The 19,246-nt window shown below is 27.2% G+C and overlaps 2 protein-coding genes across 4 annotated transcripts; both read right to left on the bottom strand.

Moving 5' to 3' along the window:
* Window positions 1–1,382: 1,382 nt before the first annotated feature.
* Window positions 1,383–9,742, bottom strand: LOC111688358 (glucose-6-phosphate 1-dehydrogenase). 2 transcript variants are annotated; one of them, XM_023450856.2, is made up of 4 exons: window positions 9,612–9,742; window positions 3,749–4,026; window positions 2,665–2,882; window positions 1,383–2,584 (listed from the first exon to the last, which is right to left on the bottom strand). In XM_023450856.2, the coding sequence occupies exons 2-4, from the start codon at window positions 3,959–3,961 to the stop codon at window positions 1,504–1,506; spliced, it is 1,512 nt and encodes a 503-aa protein (XP_023306624.2). In that variant the 5' UTR covers window positions 3,962–4,026; window positions 9,612–9,742; the 3' UTR covers window positions 1,383–1,503. The 2 variants fall into 2 exon arrangements, with proteins under 2 accessions (XP_023306624.2, XP_023306619.2); XM_023450851.2 differs by lacking the exon at window positions 9,612–9,742 and adding an exon at window positions 8,815–9,281.
* A 2,844-nt stretch (window positions 9,743–12,586) lies between these two features.
* LOC111688356 (RNA polymerase II subunit A C-terminal domain phosphatase SSU72) lies at window positions 12,587–19,184 on the bottom strand. 2 transcript variants are annotated; one of them, XM_023450849.2, is made up of 3 exons: window positions 18,839–19,179; window positions 18,519–18,777; window positions 12,587–12,851 (listed from the first exon to the last, which is right to left on the bottom strand). In XM_023450849.2, exons 1-3 carry the CDS (start codon window positions 19,063–19,065, stop codon window positions 12,750–12,752), a joined length of 588 nt encoding a protein of 195 aa, XP_023306617.2. In that variant the 5' UTR covers window positions 19,066–19,179; the 3' UTR covers window positions 12,587–12,749. The 2 variants fall into 2 exon arrangements, with proteins under 2 accessions (XP_023306617.2, XP_046802330.1); XM_046946374.1 differs by lacking the exon at window positions 12,587–12,851 and having other exon boundaries at window positions 18,288–18,777; window positions 18,839–19,184.
* Between the last annotated feature and the right edge of the window lie 62 nt (window positions 19,185–19,246).

The raw sequence follows: 19,246 nt of genomic DNA, 5'->3' as shown, positions 1-19,246 counted from the left end.
GACTAGACTATAGACTAGACTATAGACTAGACTATAGACTAGACTATAGACTAGACTATAGACTAGACTATAGACTAGACTATAGACTAGACTATAGACTAGACTATAGACTAGACTATAGACTAGACTATAGACTAGACTATACACTAGACTATAGACTAGACTATAGACTAGACTATAGATTAGACTATAGATTAGACTATAGACTAGACTATAGAATAGACTAGACTATAGAATAGACTAGACTATAGACTAGACTATAAACTAGACTATAGACTAGACTATAAACTAGACTATAGACTGGACTACAGACTAGACTATAGACCAGACTATAGACCAGACTATAGACTAGACTATAGACTAGACTATAGATTAGACTATAGACTAGACTATAGAATGGACTATACACTAGACTATAGACTAGACTATAGACTAGACTATAGACTAGACTATAGACTAGACTATAGACTAGACTATAGACTAGACTATAGACTAGACTATATACTAGACTATAGACTAGACTATAGACTAGACTATAGACTAGACTATAGACTAGACTATAGACTAGACTATAGACTATACTTTAGACTAGACTATAGACTAGACTATAGACTAGACTATAGACTAGACTATAGACTAGACTATAGACTAGACTATAGACTAGACTATAGACTAGACTATAGACTAGACTATATACTAGATTATAGACTAGACTATAGACTAGACTATAGACTAGACTATAGACTTGACTATAGACTAGACTATAGACTATACTTTAGACCAGACTATAGACTAGACTATAGACTAGACTAGAGACTAGACTATAAAATTGACTTTAGGCTAGACTATAGACCAGACTATAGACCAGACTTCAGACTAGACTATAGACCAGACTATAGACTAGACTATAGATAAAACTGTAGACCAAACTATAGACTAGACTATAGACTGGACTACAGACTATAGCCTAGACTATAGACTTGACTATAAACTATACTGTAGGCTACACTATAGACTAGAATATAGACTTGACTACAGAGTAGACTACTGACTAGACTATGGATTAGATTATGGTTTCATTGGAAAACTAATAAATAAATCGAAAAACAACAATTTTATAAAATTTTTGTTTAAAAAAAATTTTATTTTATTTTTTTTTTTTTGTTTTGCAACAAACAAATTTTTTTGTTATTTTCAAATATTAAATTAAATCCAACAAGTCCAATAAACTAAATACAAAATAAATTTGAAATATGTATTTTTTTAAAATTAATGAAATTTGAATAATAAATTTTTACAAAAGAACAACAAAAAATATATATATATATACAAAAAATATATATATGTTAATAATGTAATTTTTGTACAAAAAATTTTCAGTAAAAATTAAATGAAAATTCTGGATTTTGTTTTCTTATACAAATGAAATCGTGAATTTTGTACAAAAAAAAAAAGAAATAACGCGAAAAATAAATGTCATAATGAGAAAAAATCGCCTTAAAACTATTGTGTTCTATTTAACCAATTATTATTGTTACCATGCCATTTATAAGAACCGTAATATTTAAAATTACTTTCACTACACTTAGCATCGGCTTCCTTGGGGCCGCGAGAACCATACTTATAGGGTATAGGTTTCACTTTGTTATTCTCAATTTGATGTAAAATGGGCGTGAAAATACGCCAAGCTTCGCGCAACTCATCGGAACGTACAAAATGCATTTGAGAACCACAGAAAACATCTAGGATTAAACGTTCATAGGCATCGGGTAAGTAGGAATCTCGATAGCGATGTTCATAGGTCAAATCTAATTCGGTTTCTTCAATATCGAATGTAATGCCCGGCGATTTGGTCATCATTTTGAAATATAAAGCCTCGCCCGGCTGGACACGTATTACCAATTCATTGCGTTTAGTATTACCCTCGAAAATATCACCGGGTATATCCTGATATTGTATGCGCACCTCAGCCTTACGTTCATTCAAAGCCTTGCCACATCTCAGTATAAAGGGTACCCCCTGCCAACGTTCGTTGTTAATCTTTAACACCCCCAAAGCATAGGTGGGTGTTGTGGAATTGGGATCTACCGTAGGATCATCTAAATAACCCTTTAAAGCTTCACCCTGACCCTCGGGATTGCCTACATATTGACCCAAAACCATATCATCTAACGTTAAAGCGGGTATACTTTTCAAAACCATAACCTTTTCATCTCTTATATCGTCCGGATGACAGGTAACCGGTTTTTCCATGGCCACCAAAGATAATATCTGTAAAAGATGATTTTGCATAACATCACGTATAATGCCGAATTCATCGAAATAACCACCACGTCCCTCAGTACCAAAGGGTTCTTTAAAAGTGATTAAAACCGAGGCTATATTCTCACGATTCCAGGTGGCACCCAAGATCTTATTGGCAAAACGTATAGTCATGAGATTTTGTACCATTTCTTTGCCCAAATAATGATCAATACGATAGATTTGTTCTTCGTGGAAGAGAGAGGCTAAGTGATCACTTAAATGTTTAGAAGAGATATCATCACGACCAAAGGGTTTCTCGATAATAACACGATTCCAACCTCTGTTAAAGAAATGTAACAAAAAAATACATCCTACATAAAGAATCATACGATCTGAGAATTTCTCTTTAAATCCACTTACTTTTTCGATAAACATATTTCCTTAACATGTACGGTTACACTATTGAACACAGATGGTGGCAACGCTAAATAGAATATACGATTTGCTATTCCCTTATTTTCCATAGCCTCCATTTGTTGCTGTAGCATTTCGAAACCTAAACGACCATCATAGCTACCCGATACGTAATCGTTTAATTGCCAGAATTCTTCATAACGCTGCTGCTCATGGGGCTGGACCTGTAAATGGATTGGGAGAAAACAACGGAAATTTAGCTATGGATCTCTCTATAATATATTTTCGGAAATATAACCTAAAAAAAAAGAAAATAGTCATGACTAGATTAAAGACTAAGCGATGGACTGGTCTATAAACTACACTATAGGCTAGACTATAAATTAGACTATAGACTAGACTATAGACTAGACTATAGACTAGACTATAGACTAGACTATAGACTAGACTATAGACTAGACTATAGACTAGACTATAGACTAGACTATAGACTAGACTATAGACTAGACTATAGACTAGACTATAGACTAGACTATAGACTAGACTATAGACTAGACTATAGACTAGACTATAGACTAGACTTTAGACTAGACTATAGACTACACTATTGACTAGGCTATAGACTACACTATAGACTAGACTATAGACTACACTATAGACTAGACTATAGACTACACTATAGACTAGACTATAGACTACACTATAGACTAGACTATAGAGTAGACTATAGACTAGATTATAGACTAAACTATAGACTAGATTATAGACTAAACTATAGACTAGATTATAGACTAAACTATAGTCTAGATTTTAGACTAAACTATAGGCTAGACTATAAACTAGACTACAAGTTTAGCTCTATAAAACTTACTTGTCATTTGATGTAAAAATCATACGATTAGGAACATTTCTATAATTGAACCCTTTGGAATACAAATGACTTTACAGTTGTTGTTAAAAAAACGCTCAATAGAATGAGCTTTATATAATAAATAAAAATATTCACACAATTAAGTTGATATTATAAAAAATTGACGTAATTAGGAAACTTTAAACCTTAATTACAAAAACTAAAATAAAAATCACTTACCTTCATATATTTCTCACACGATTTGCGTATATCCAAAGTGGTTAACTTAGAACGGGCATAACCACAAAATCTAGTGGGTTTAGGCAAGAGATTATCACGATATAACCACCATAAAGTGGGATAAATTTTCTTTTTGGCCAAATCACCTGAAGCGCCAAATATTACAAATGTGTGAGGTATTTGACCATCGAAATGGGTGCCCTCACAGACCATAGTGGGGGATTTCAATGACTTAATAATACGTTCCAGGGCTTCTTCGTGAGAATTATCGTGATGACCTGGAAATAAAATTAATAACGTTTTTTCTTATTTTTTAATTTTTAATGGAAAAGATAGAAGACTTTTTGGACGTTGTTTATCTGACAATGTTATAGGAAAGACTAAAATCTTAACCGAGCTTGACTTTGAAATTTATAATTTAATTATGTGTTTTTTTTTCTTTTCTTTGCCTCCCTTTTTGAAATGCACTTCTATAGAATTTGAAAAAAAAAAATAAATAACAAATTGCACTCTAGTAAAAAAAGTAATTTTTTTTGTTTTTACTTTTTCTAAAAAATTTGTGTTTTGCGCAAATTGCAAAGACATTTGTATAGCATGACAATTAATTTATTCAAGTATCTAAACACTTATACATCTTTAAATAATAATTAAATGCATTTAATTGCTTTATATTATAACTAATAAGTCATTACTTTACAGAATTTCTACTTCTTTGTTTTGTTTTTGCAATAACTCAACAACAACAACTAAACAAACCCTTCAACAGCAAAAGCAATAACAATTTTGAAAGTAAATAAAGAATACTCGTTTAATTGTATAGAAAAGAAAATAACTGATCTTTTGTTTACATTGCTCTTTAGGGCAAATAAGTATGTCATTTAGTTGTTGTTGTCAGTATTATTAATATTTGTCATCAATTTTTAATGTACACAGTTGTAATAAATGGTATGATCTTTCTAGGTAAATGTGTAAAATTACGGTTTTTTTGCTCTAGGAGGAAGAAAAAGTAATAGAATCAAAAACAAAACACAGACTTTAGGCAATAAAAGCTGCAATAATTTAGAATAGTTTAGACTATTTACTAGTCTATAGACTAGTCTATAGTCTATTATATAGTCCAGTATATAATCTGGTGTAAAGTCTAGTGCATAGTCTACTATATAGTCTAGTCTATAGTCAAGTCTATAATATAGTATGTACTCTAGTTTATATTCAAGACTATAGTCTATTCTATAGTTGAGTAACCAAACTTACGTCTATAGTCTAGTCTGTATTCTAGCCTAGACTAGTCTATAGTTAAGTATATAGTTCGTAGTCTATTCTATGGTCTATTCTATAGTCTAGTCCATAGTCTAGTCTATAGTCTAGTTTATAGTATAGTCTACAGTCGAGTCTGTAGTCTTGTCTTTACTTTAGTGTATAGTCTAATCTATAATGTAGTCTATATAATAGTTCATAGTTTCGTCTACAGTATAGTCTATAGTTTATTTAGTCTACTAGTCCAGCCTATAGTCTAGTCAATAGTCTCATCTTTAGTCTAGTCTATAGTCTATTCTATAGTCTAGTTTATAGCCTAGTCTTTAGTCCAGTCTTTAGTCTAGCATATAGTCTAGTTTATAGTTTTGCCTGTAGTCTAGTCTATAGTCTAGTCTATAGTCAAGTCTATAATCTAGTCTATAGTCTAGTTTATAGTCTATAGTCTAGTCTATAGTCTATAGTCTAGTCTATTGTCTAGTCTATAGTCTAGTCTATAGTCAAGTCTATAGTCTAGTCTATAGTCTAGTATATAGTCTAGTCTATAGTCTAGTCTATAGTCTAGTCTATAGTCTAGTCTATAGTCTAGTCTATAGTCTAGTCTATAGTCTAGTCTATAGTCTAGTCTATAGTCTAGTCTATAGTCTAGTCTATAGTCTAGTCTATAGTCTAGTCTATAGTCTAGTCTATAGTCTAGTCTATAGTCTAGTCTATAGTATAGTCCATAGTCTAGTCTATAGTCTAGTCTATAGTCTAGTCTATAGTCTAGTCTATAATTTAGTCTATAGTCTAGCCTTTGGTCTATTAAGTTATTTTTCATACCATTTTTCAGACAAACTAAGTAGCCTACCGTTAAGCCTATAAACTTATAGATGATTCATTAATATATTCTTTTAAATTTTATATTTTCATATTCCGTAAATCTTTTGAATATATTAAAATTTTCATTCATAAAAATCTGATATGACATTTCTTAAACACCTTTTGGACTAATCTTAAACAAAAAAAAAAAATCATAAAATTTTGCTTTCATTTTAATTTTATAAATAAAATACACTTTGTTAGTTCTCAATGAAAGAAACGTGTTTTTAAAGATCACGCGATTTTGACTTAACATTGATTTGGATTGAACGCATTTATATATAGTTTTTGTGTTGGTATTGAGTTATTGAGTGTATGATGAGTTCATACATAATTTAACGATTGTATTGTATTGTAAATATGTAAATTGTTTAAACAATAAGAAGAACAACAACAAAAATTGTCATTCATTATATAGCAAAAAATAAATAAATATTTGAATATGCATTTTAATTCGAATTTCAAATACAGACAATATGAGCAATTGACAATATTAGAAAGTGGGTTTTTTTGTTGTTGTTGAAAGGAATGATCACAGTTTGACATTAACAATGATATACAATTAAGGGAAAGCAATTAGTTTTAAAAAATATTTAACAAAAACTGTGATTAGCCTTAAGTTTTGTTTTGCAATTGTACAACTTAATTACGCTTGTCTTATGAATTATAGAAAATAAAAATGCGTAACATGATTATGATATTTTGTTATATTTTAGAATGGGTTTTGAACTTGATATTGCTAAAGTTTGAGGTAAAATATATAATTTACAACTACAACATACTCATATTTTTTACTTATTAATATTACTTTCACAAAAAAAAAAATATGTTTTTTATTTAATTAACACATTCATTTCGTTTTGCAATGATCTTGTATGGTTTTTTTTTCATATTTTTTTTATGTCAGTTTAGTTCATTGCCAAATTTTAATAATAGGGTTAAATTTCTTATATATATATATTTCAAACAATATAAGATTGCCAACCACAAAGTTTAAAAAAAGAAGAAAAAAAACATACATTAAAATAAATAATAATAGTTTACAAATACTAAAGATAACAATAATTAAATTTTGTTTAGTATTTGTTTAATCTAAGTATGTGAACTGAAAAGTCATTTAAAAAAGAAATCATCTCTACCCGAATCATCTCTACCGAATTTTTTCCATAAAATTTTTAAATATTTTATCTAAATTTCAAAATTTACTTAAACTAATTTCTATATTTATTCAAAAACAATTCGATTTGATTAAAATGTAACTCCCGTCTTAGTAAACGTCACTTTCTTTATGGCATTTAAAACATTATTTACTACATACAAAACCAAATCAATCACACGCACTTTTAGTACTTGCCAGATTTGACGTTTTTTTCACACAGTTTAAGCGTTTTACTCATTGGTTAAAAAGGCAAACAAATAAAAACATAAACTATAGAACAGTCCATAGACTAGGCTATAGACTAGATCATAGACTAAACTATAGACTAGACTGTAAACTTGGCTACAGGCTAAACTACAGAGTAAAGTACAGAATAGATTAAAGTCTAAACTAAAGACTAGACTATAGAATAGATTATAGACTACGCTATAGACTAGACTATTGACTAGACTATAGGCTAGACTATAGACTAGACTAGACTGTAGGCTAGACTATAGAATAGACTATAGACTAGACTATAGACTAGACTATAGACTAGACTATAGACTAGACTATAGACTAGACTATAGACTAGACTATAGACTAGACTATAGACTATAGACTAGACTATAGACTAGACTATAGACTATAGACTAGACTATAGACTAGACTATAGACTAGACTATAGACTAGACTATAGACTAGACTATAGACTAGACTATAGACTAAACCATAGACTAGACTAAAGACTAGACTAAAGAATAGATTAACGACTAGACTATAGTCTAGACTATATGCTAGACTAGACTATAGAGTAAACTAGACCTGACTATAGACTAGACTTCAGACTAGAATAAAGACTAGACTGTAGACTAGAATGAAGACTGGACTATATTTAAGACTAGACTATAAGCTAGACATAGTTTAGACTATATACTTGACTAGAGTATAGAGTAAACTAGGCTAGACTATAGACTAGACTATAGACTGGATTAAAGACTAGACTATAAGCTAGACTATAGTCTAGACTATATACTAGACTATAGAGTAAACTAGACTTTAGACTATACTATTCTCCAAAATATGGACTAGACTATAGACTAGATTAAAGACTAGACTATAGACTATACTATAGACTAGACTATGGACTAGACTATGGACTAGACTATAGACTAGACTATAGACTAGACTATAGACTAGACTATAGACTTAACTTTAGACTAGGCTATTGTCCAGAATATAGACTAGACTATGGACTAGACTATGGACTAGACTAGGCTATTGTCCAGAATATAGACTAGACTATGGACTAGACTATAGACAAGACTATAGATTAGACTATAGACCAGACTATAGACTAGACTATAGGCTAAACTAGCTTATAGACTAGACTGTAGACAAAACTATTTGCTAGTCAATATTCTAGACAATAGACTAGACATAGATTGTATGCTAGATTGTAGAAAAGCATATAGACTAGACTATAGACTTAATTATATACTGTACTATAAACTAGAATATAAACTTTAGTCTAGACCATAGACTACAGTTTAGACCATAACCTGAAGTCTAGTTTTCTGTAGACTATAGACTTGACTAAAGTTATTAGCTGGTGTAAAAATTTTTCTAGTGCTTTTTTAACGCCTTTTACTTTTTGAAAATACATAACTGGCAACCCTTAAGCGGGGTATACAAAACAAAAACTATAACTGACCCATAAATATAAATCAAATTTGGAACGATTATTACAAAAGAGCCGGTAGTTGTTGTTATTTTTAAACTAACAAAGCCAAAAAAAATAAAACAGACTTACCATTTTTATTGCTAGAGGTTTTCAATAAATCCATTTTGGTATTAAAAATTTTTTATAGTATAAAAACTAAACTTTCTTATAGAAAACGAACACTTATTTGAAGCAACTCAAATACAATTTATTAAGACGTATAAACGTTTTTTTGTTTTGTTTTTGTTTTTACTTAAGGTAAATTGTAAATGCTTGTTGTATTTAGTATAAATTATAAAAAAAAACACGCTTTGATTTAATCATACGATTTCCGATTTATACTTTAGCTTATTTTGTTTATTATTATTTGTATTAAATATTTATAAACTTTTGCATTTAACGAACTACTCCATGTGTGAGCTTAACAACAGTAATTATAAGACTGATCATTTAGAAACTGCTGCTTCGCGCTGGTGGCTTCAAATGCAAGCAAACAGCAAGTGGATTTTTTTCCTCAATCTACAATCTCTATTCTTTTTTTTTTGTGTTGTATGAATCATTTAATGAGCTGTGTACATAAAAATTTATGTATAAACAGTTGTGTGTTTGGTTTAGGTTTGGATTTATAAAAAAAAAACACGATAAAAGTTATAATTTTTTAAACAATTTTGAGTTTTTATTTGTTTCATTAAAGAATTTTCGTTGTAAGGTGAGCAAAACACACAAACACTGACAAACAAACACATGGGTAAAATGTAAACAAAAAAAACTGTTGTTGTTGTTGTTCAACAGCATGACTGACAGATAGTATCAGAGAACAAGAAGAGCTTGTGACAATTAACAGGGCTGGCTAAAACAGTAGTTTATTAATTACAATAATTACTTACATGTAGAAATAACTTGCACGTTTTTTTTTTGGTTAATTTTTAATAACTTTTATTTATAATTACAAATTTAAAAATAAATTGTAATTTACACTTGTATTGTATATTTTATTACAATATTATATTTACATTTAAAATACATTCAATTTTTAATAATTTTTTTAAGTTTTTTTTTTTTTTTACAAAATAGGTATTAAAAACTTTAACGTTTTTACCGCGTGCTTACACTCGAGACATTGTAATGAAATTTAAAAGAAGCGTTAGTAAAGCATGGTTAGTTGTTATCTTAGCCACAAACAGATAAGATAGTCAAAGAGAGTGAGAAAGAGTGTAAGAAAATGAGACCTCCAACTTTTAATACAAGATAAAAAATCATGTCTAACATTAAGAAAAACAATGCCTACAAAAGAAATCTATTAAACATTGATAACCTTGATTAAAGTAAAATTTTATTACGAAAAAAAAAGTAAACAAAATGCAAGAAATAAAAATTGCATATAATATTGTTAGTAAGAATTATAATTTATAAATGAAAATAGTTTATATATGTGAGACTATTGCTGATAATAAGATAGTGACAAGAAAAAGTAGCTAAACTATGGGGTTAAGACGAATGTATAAATACCCTTTACAAGAAACTTTACTAACTAGTCTATAGTCTAGTCTATAGTCTAGTCTATAGTCTAGTCTATAGTCTAGTCTATAGTCTAGTCTATAGTCTAGTCTATAGTCTAGTCTATAGTCTAGTCTATAGTCTAGTCTATAGTCTAGTCTATAGTCTAGTCTATAGTCTAGTCTATAGTCTAGTCTATAGTCTAGTCTATAGTCTAGTCTATAGTCTAGTCTATAGTCTAGTCTATAGTCTAGTCTATAGTCTAGTCTATAGTCTAGTCTATAGTCTAGTCTATAGTCTAGTCTATAGTCTAGTCTATAGTCTAGTCTATAGTCTAGTCTATAGTCTAGTCTATAGTCTAGTCTATAGTCTAGTCTATAGTCTAGTCTATAGTCTAGTCTATAGCCTAGTCTATAGTCTAGTCTATAGTCTAGTCTATAGTCTAGTCTATAGTCTAGTCTATAGTCTAGTCTATAGTCTAGTCTATAGTCTAGTCTATAGTCTAGTCTATAGTCTAGTCTATAGTCTAGTCTATAGTCTAGTCTATAGTCTAGTCTATAGTCTAGTCTATAGTCTAGTCTATAGTCTAGTCTATAGTCTAGTCTATAGTCTAGTCTATAGTCTTAGTCTATAGTCTAGTCTATAGTCTAGTCTATAGTCTAGTCTATAGTCTAGTCTATAGTCTAGTCTATAGTCTAGTCTATAGTCTAGTCTATAGTCTAGTCTATAGTCTAGTCTATAGTCTAGTCTATAGTCTAGTCTATAGTCTAGTCTATAGTCTAGTCTATAGTCTAGTCTATAGTCTAGTCTATAGTCTAGTCTATAGTCTAGTCTATAGTCTAGTCTATAGTCTAGTCTATAGTCTAGTCTATAGTCTAGTCTATAGTCTAGTCTATAGTCTAGTCTATAGTCTAGTCTATAGTCTAGTCTATAGTCTAGTCTATAGTCTAGTCTATAGTCTAGTCTATAGTCTAGTCTATAGTCTAGTCTATAGTCTAGTCTATAGTCTAGTCTATAGTCTAGTCTATAGTCTAGTCTATAGTCTAGTCTATAGTCTAGTCTATAGTCTAGTCTATAGTCTAGTCTATAGTCTAGTCTATAGTCTAGTCTATAGTCTAGTCTATAGTCTAGTCTATATAGTCTAGTCTAGAGTATAGTCTATAGTCTAGTCTATAGTCTAGTCTATATAGTCTAGTCTATAGTCTAGTCTATATAGTCTAGTCTATAGTCTAGTCTAGTTTATAGTCTAGTTTATAGTCTATAGTCTAGTCTATAGTCTAGTCTATAGTCTAGTCTATAGTCTAGTCTATAGTCTAGTCTATAGTCTAGTCTATAGTTTAGTCTATAGTCTAGTCTATAGTCTAGTCTATAGTCTAGTCTATAGTCTAGTCTAGTTTATAGTCTAGTTTATAGTCTATGGTCTAGTCTAGTCTATAGTCTAGTCTATAGTCAAGTCTATAGTCTAGTCTATAGTCTAGTCTATAGTCTAGTCTATAGTCTAGTCTATAGTCTAGTCTATAGTCTAGTCTATAGTCTAGTCTATAGTCTAGTCTATAGTCTAGTCTATAGTCTAGTCTATAGTCTAGTCTATAGTCTAGTCTATAGTCTAGTCTATAGTCTAGTCTATAGTCTAGTCTATAGTGTAGTCTATAGTGTAGTCTATAGTCTAGTCTATAGTCTAGTCTATAGTCTAGTCTATGGACTAGTCTATAGTCTAGTCTGGTCTTTTTGCTGTTTTCTATTGAAAGATAATTTTTAGGTACTCTTTTCTAAAACTCCTATACAAAGAAAATCTTTATGAAAAACTTTTCTATTAAAAAACAATCTTTTTTTTAGCAGAAGCGTGCCTTAACTGTTGCTTTCGCCAATTTAGACCTCTTAGTGCACGTTTGTTAAGTTTATTTCCAAACATCATTATTATTTGATTACTTATCTGTGTGAATAAATGATTTTATTATTATTTATAAACAAATTTCTCTGGCTTATCAACAATAAATAGAAAAAAATTAAATTATTGTGTTGGGAAATAATTAAAACATATTAAAACAACTGATGATCTTATTTAGACGAAAGTCACGTTATGGGGGGGATTCGTTTAAACGAATGACAAATGGAAACGAATAAAAATAAAACATTCTTTTTTTTCTTGTTATTTAATAAAATTAAAATATATATTTTGGTATAAACAATAGTTATATTAATAGATTTTATTTTTTTAATTGTTTTAGTAACTGAATTCTTAATTTGAAATGAAAATTTAAAAGAAAACACAATTTTATTGTTTTTATGTTTTTTTTTCTTTATATGATTTTTCTTTTTTTATATAATTAACTTAATTTAATAAATTTTTTATTTTTTTGTTTATTACTAGTTACTAGTTTGTTTGTTTGTTGTTGTTGTTCTAGTTTTATATTAATTTATCTGTTTTGTTTATTTTAAAGTCTGTGTTTGTCAATTTTAAATTATAAATTATTATATAAAAATGTAACGATGCTTGCTGAAGTGCGGCAGAGGAGGAGGGGGGGGGGTCAGTAAAAAAGTACTGAATGTAAAACAGTTTTATTGCGTCTCGATTCAAATTCCTGTAAAAGTTCATCAATATCATTATCTAAATCACTAGATTTGGACATCTGTAAAGACAAAAATAAAAAAAGGAAAAATTTATAAAAAGAAAACTAAAATTTTATATAAACAAAGATTTAGAAACAATTTTCTATAGAAAATTATCTTCTTAAGACAATATTCTATAGAAAAGTTTCTTCTTTCCACATGAAATGTTCTTTTGACAATGTTTAGACAATTTTCTTTAAAAAAAGTTCTTTTATCGATAATTTTTTATAGAAACGATTCATTTTTCTACAATTTTCTATAAAGAAGTGAGTTTCTTAGACAATTTTCTATAGAAAAGTGTTTTCTTTTAATAATTTTCTATACAACACATCTTCTTTAGAAAAATTGCTTTTTTATAGAACTTTCTTTAGAAAGGATTCTTTTTAAGACAATTTCCTACAGAAAAGTACTTCTTTAGACAATTTTCTATAGAACAAGGTCTTCTTTTGACAATGTTTAGACAATTTTCTTTAAAAAAAGTTCTTTTAACGATAATTTTCTATAGAAACGATTCTTTTTTCTACAATTTTCTATAAAGAAGTGAGTTTCTTAGACAATTTTCTATAGAAAAGTGTTTTCTTTTAATAATTTTCTATACAACACATCTTCTTTAGAAAAAATGCTTTTTTATAGAACTTTCTTTAGAAAGGATTCTTTTTAAGACAATTTCCTACAGAAAAGTACTTCTTTAGACAATTTTCTATAGAACAAGGTCTTCTTTCGACAATGTTTAGACAATTTTCTTTAAAAAAGGTTCTTTTTCGATAATTTTCTATAGAAAAGATTCTTTTTTCGATAATTGTCTATAAAGAAGTGACTTTTTTAGACAATTTTCTATAGAAAAGTGTTTTCTATTAACAATTTTCTATAAAACACATCTTTTTTAGACAATTTTCTTTAGAAAATGTCATTTTTATAGAACTTTCTTTAGAGAAGTTCCTTTTTAAAACAATTTTCTATAGAAAAATATCTTCTTTATACAATTTTCTTTAAAAAAGTAATTTTTTCGATAATTTTCTATAAAGAAGTGACTTTTTTAGACAATTTTTATAGAAAAGTGTTTTCTATTAACAATTTTCTATAAAAACACATCTTCTTTAGACAATATTCTTTAGAAAATGTCTTTTTTATAGAACTTTCTTTAGAAAAGTTCCTTTTTAAAACAATTTTCTATAGAAAAATATCTTCTTTATACAATTTTCTTAAAAAAAGTAATTTTTTCGATAATTTTCTATAAAGAAGTGACATTTTTAGACAATTTTCTATAGAAAAGTGTTTTCTATTAAGAACACATCTTCTTTAGACAATTTTCTTTAGAAAATGTCTTTTTTATAGAACTTTCTTTAGAGAAGTTCCTTTTTAAAACAATTTTTCATAGAAAAATATCTTCTTTATACAATTTTCTTAAAAATAAGTAATTTTTCGATAATTTTCTATAAAGAAGTGACATTTTTAGACAATTTTCTATAGAAAAGTGTTTTCTATTAACAATTTTCTATAGAAAAGTGTTTTCTATTAACAATTTTCTATAAAACACATCTTTTTTAGACAATTTTATTTAGAAAATGTCATTTTTATAGAACTTTCTTAAGAGAAGTTCCTTGTTAAAACAATTTTCTATAGAAAAATATCTTCTTTATACAAGTTTCTTTAAAAAAGAATTTTTTCGGTAATTTTCTATAAAGAAGTGACTTTTTTAGACAATTTTCTATAGAAAAGTGTTTTCTATTAACAATTTTCTATAAAAACACATCTTCTTTAGACAATATTCTTTAGAAAATGTCTTTTTTATAGAACTTTCTTTAGAAAAGTTCCTTTTTAAAACAATTTTCTATAGAAAAATATCTTCTTTATACAATTTTCTTTAAAAAAGTATTTTTTTCGGTAATTTTCTATAAAGAAGTGACATTTTTAGACTATTTTCTATAGAAAAGTGTTTTCTATTAAGAACACATCTTCTTTAGACAATTTTCTTTAGAAAATGTCTTTTTTATAGAACTTTCTTTAGAGAAGTTCCTTTTTAAAACAATTTTACATAGAAAAATATCTTCTTTATACAATTTTCTTAAAAAAAGTAATTTTTTTCGATAATTTTCTATAAAGAAGTGACTTTTTTAGACAATTTTCTATAGAAAAGTGTTTTCTATTAACAATTTTCTATAAAAACACAACATCTTTAGACAATTTTCTTTAGAATAAAGGTTTTTTTATAAAATTTTCTTTAGAAAAGTTTTTTTTAAGACAATTTCCTATAGAAAAGTATATTCTTTATACAAATTTCTTTAAAAAAGTTATTTTTTGATAATTTTCTATAGAAAAGATTCTTTTTTCGATAATTTTCTATAAAGAAGTGATAGAAGTGTTTTCTATTAACAATTTTCTATAAAAACACATCTTCTTTAGACAATTTTCTTTAGAAAAAATGGCTTTTTTATAGAACTTTCCTTACAAAAATTTCTTTTTAAAACAATTTTCTATAGAAAAGTATATTGTTTTTTTCAATAATTTTCTATAAAGAAGTGACTGTTTTAGACAATTTTCAATAGAAAAGTTTTCTAATGACAATTTCCTATAAAAACAAATCTTCTTTATACAATTTTCTTTAGAAAAATTTCTTTTTTATAGAACTTTCTTTTTCGATAATTTTCTATAGAAAAGATTTCTTTTTCGACAATTTTCTATAAAGAAGTGTCTTTTTTAGACAATTTTCTATAGAACAATTAATTAACAAATTTCTATAAAACACATCTTCTTTAGACAATTTTCTTTAGAAAAATGGCTTTTTTATACAACTTTCTTTAGAAAAGTTTCTTTTTAAAACAATTTCCTATAGAAAAGTATCTTCTTTAGACAATTTTCTATAGAACAGTAACTGCTTTCAACAATGTTTGGACAAGTTTCTTTAAAAAAGGTTCTTTTTCCATAATTTTCTATAAAAAAGATTCTTTTTTCGACAATTTTCCATAAATAAGTTACTTTTTAGACAATTTTCTATAGAAAGTTTTCTTCCTAAGAGAATATTCTAAAGAAAAAAGTTTCTTTTAATAAGAAATGTTAAATTTCTCTATAAAAGTGACTTCTTTGACAATTTTGTATAGAAAAATATGTTTTTTTTTATATAACTTTCTATAGAAATGTATTTTCTATAGAAAATTTAGGTTTTTACACAATTTTCTATAGAAAATAATCTTCATTAAACAATTTTCTATAGAAATGCTTCTTCTTTAGACAATTTTCTATAGAAAAGTGTAATTTTTTAGAAAATTTTATATAGAAAAGTGAAATTATTTTATTATTCGAAAATTTTCTTAAGAAAAAATGGATTTTTATAAAATTTTCTTTAGAAAAGTTTCTTTTTAAGACAATTTCCTATAGAAGAGTATATTCTTAAACGATTTTCTATAGAACAGTAACTTCTTTCAACAATGTTTAGACAATTTTCTTAAGAAAATATTATTTTTTTCGAAAAATTTCTTAAGAAAAGTTTTTGTTTTAGAGAATTTTCTATAAGTGGTGTCTTTTTACGCAATTTTCTATAGAAAAGTGTTTTTTATACAATGGTTTTTTAGAAAATCAAATCTTCTTCATACAAATTCCTTAAGAAAAGTTTCTTTTTAAATAATTTTCTATAGAAAAGTGTATTTTTTTTGAAAAAAATTTTAAGAAAACTTTTTGTTTTAGAGAATTTTCTATAGAAAAACGTTTGTTTTACACAATTTCCTTTAAAAAAGTATCTTCTTTAGAAAATTTTCTATAGAAAAGTGTCTTCTTTCGACAATTTTTAGACAATTTTCTTTAGAAAAGATTCTTTTTTGGAAAAGTTTTTGTTTTAAAGAATTTTCTATAAAGAAGTGTCTTTTTACGCAATTTTCTTTAGAAAAATTGTTTTTTAGACAATTTTCTATAGAAAATGATCACGTTCATATAAATTCCTTAAGAAAATTTTCTTTTTATAAAATTTCTTTTTTTCAAAAATGTTTTTAAAAAACTTTGTTTTAGAGAATTTTCTATAGAAAACCGTTTTTAACACAGTTTTCTATAGAAAAGCATCTTCATAAGACAATTTTCTATAGAAAAAATTATTTTTTTGCAAAATTTTCTATAGAAAAGTGTTTTTTTTTAGACAATTTTCTATACAAAATTTTCTCCTTTAGATGTTTTTCTATAGAAAATTATATTTTTAAAATGATTTTCTATAGAAAACATTTTTTTTAGACAATTCTCTACAAAAAAGTTTAGCCGTTACAAAATTCGTAACTTTTCTTGAGAAAAGTTTTTTTCGACAATTTTCTATAGAAAAACATAATTTTCTTTAGAAAAATTGGTTTATTAGATAATTTTCTATAGAAAAGTTTTTGTTGACAATTTTTTATAAAAAATTAAAAATTTTCCCTAAAGAAATATCTTTCTTTTTGACAGTTTTCTATAAAAGAAATCTTTTTATACAATAGAAAAGCTTCTTGTTTACACAATTTTCTTTACAAAAATTGTTTCTTTATATAATTCTCTACAGAAAAGTTTCTATTTTTTGAAAATTTCTTTAAAAAAGTTTATTCTCTTTACGAAAATATTGTTCTACAGAAAAAGTTCTATTTGTTTAAAATTTCTTTAAGAAAAAGTTTATTCTTTTTACGAAAATATATTGTATTTTCTCTAGAAAAACCTTATCTTTCTCTTTTTATAGAATTTTCTATAGAAAAGTTTGCATTTAAGAAAATTTTCTTAGAAAAATGTTTTCTTTAAAAAATTTCCTTAAAAAAGTGTTTTCCTTAGAAAATTTTCTATAAAAAAAGTGTCTTATTAGATTTTTTTAAAGAAAAGTGAAAGAATAAACTTTTCTATGGAAAACTATCAAATTTTCTATAGAGCAGTATGTTCTTTTAACTTTTTTCTAAAGATAAATAACTTTTTTAAAAAAATGTTCTATAGAAAAATCTTTTTTAGTATTTTCTATATAAAGGGAAGTTATCTATAGTCGGTTTTCTTTAGAAAACTTCTTTGCTAACTCTTGTCTATAGAAAAGTTTGTTTTTAATTCAAAATAAAGAAAATTTTGCTCATTTTGTGGTTGTTGTTGTAACAGATTGGCTGTGACTAGAAGTTTTTCTCAGATTGCTACAGCTGTTGCTGAGTTGACAATCTTTGGCCGATTGAGATTTGAGTCGTTCCGGGGGGGAAGATCCTTTGTCATGTTAACGATTCCTGGGTTATTTTTATGATTAAAAGTTAAACCTATGAGTTACTCCAACTGCTTAAGGTTAAGCCAATCTTATAAAAAAACCCAACTCAAATTCAAGTAAATTTTAAAGAAAAGCGCAAAATAAGCCACATTTATAAGCTAAAATGGAATTATTTAAGCATTTAAATAGCAAACACATAAAACAAATACAAGGAAAACCTAAAACGTTTGACTTTTTAAATATCCCTCAACATAACCTCAAACTGAAACAAAACAAAAAATAGGCCAACCAACTAATTTAAAGATAAACATAAAACAAAAATAGTTTTATCATTGATTTCACATAGTTTAAGTATATTTTCTTCTTGAACATTAAAACTCTGCCGATAACAACAACTTTCTTTCTTTCTTACACCCAACCCACCCACAAATGCTAAACTAAAGCATTTAACAAAACACCATATTACTGGCCATAGCTGTGTGAATGAATAGTTGTAGTAGATTTTTACCATATTTATCATATCCGTTATGAGAAAAGCACCCATTAAAGCTTCCTCATGATTATCCTCAATATCTACATTGAATATATGCACAGGACGATTGTCGACTACATCACGAGATTCCATATTTTCTAAAACTTGATCGTATACACGCTCCTCGACAGTAACAATAATATCGAATTGTTCGCGACAATCTTGAAAACGTTCGGGAAATTTCTTAATGCGACGATTACGATCCAACATGTGCAGTAAACCATTTTGGGTATAGCTAGAGAAGAAATATATATATTATTATCAAATCTTTTCATAGTATTCTTACGAAAACTTACTATTGTTTATCTTTACTAACTAGATCATTATATATGGTATCGTAGGGTGTGCCAAATTCATAGACATTAGGTTTATCTATAGCAGTACCGGGCAGTTTAACACGTTCACCTGTGCCAAAGGAACGTACATTGTAGCCTTTTTTGGCTAAAAAATTATGAGCCTCCATAGAACGATTCATATTTGAAGAACAAACCACCGCTATAGATAAACTATTGTTTAGAGACATTTTTTTGGAATAAAAATGTTTCTTTTTATTTAATAGTTCAATATATATAAAAAAAGTTACAATTTTATACGATTTTCTTTAAAACAAAATTGTGCAAAAAAATGAAAAAAAATATGTGTAATACTCGCGTTACAAAAACAATTTTGACATTTCAGCTAAAACAGAGTTGTAAAAATTAGTA

Source organism: Lucilia cuprina, chromosome 3 (assembly GCF_022045245.1).
Source record: "Lucilia cuprina isolate Lc7/37 chromosome 3, ASM2204524v1, whole genome shotgun sequence".
NCBI lineage: Eukaryota > Metazoa > Arthropoda > Insecta > Diptera > Calliphoridae > Lucilia > Lucilia cuprina.
Note: the sequence above shows the minus strand (reverse complement) of the source record. Positions and strands in the feature narration are given on the sequence as shown.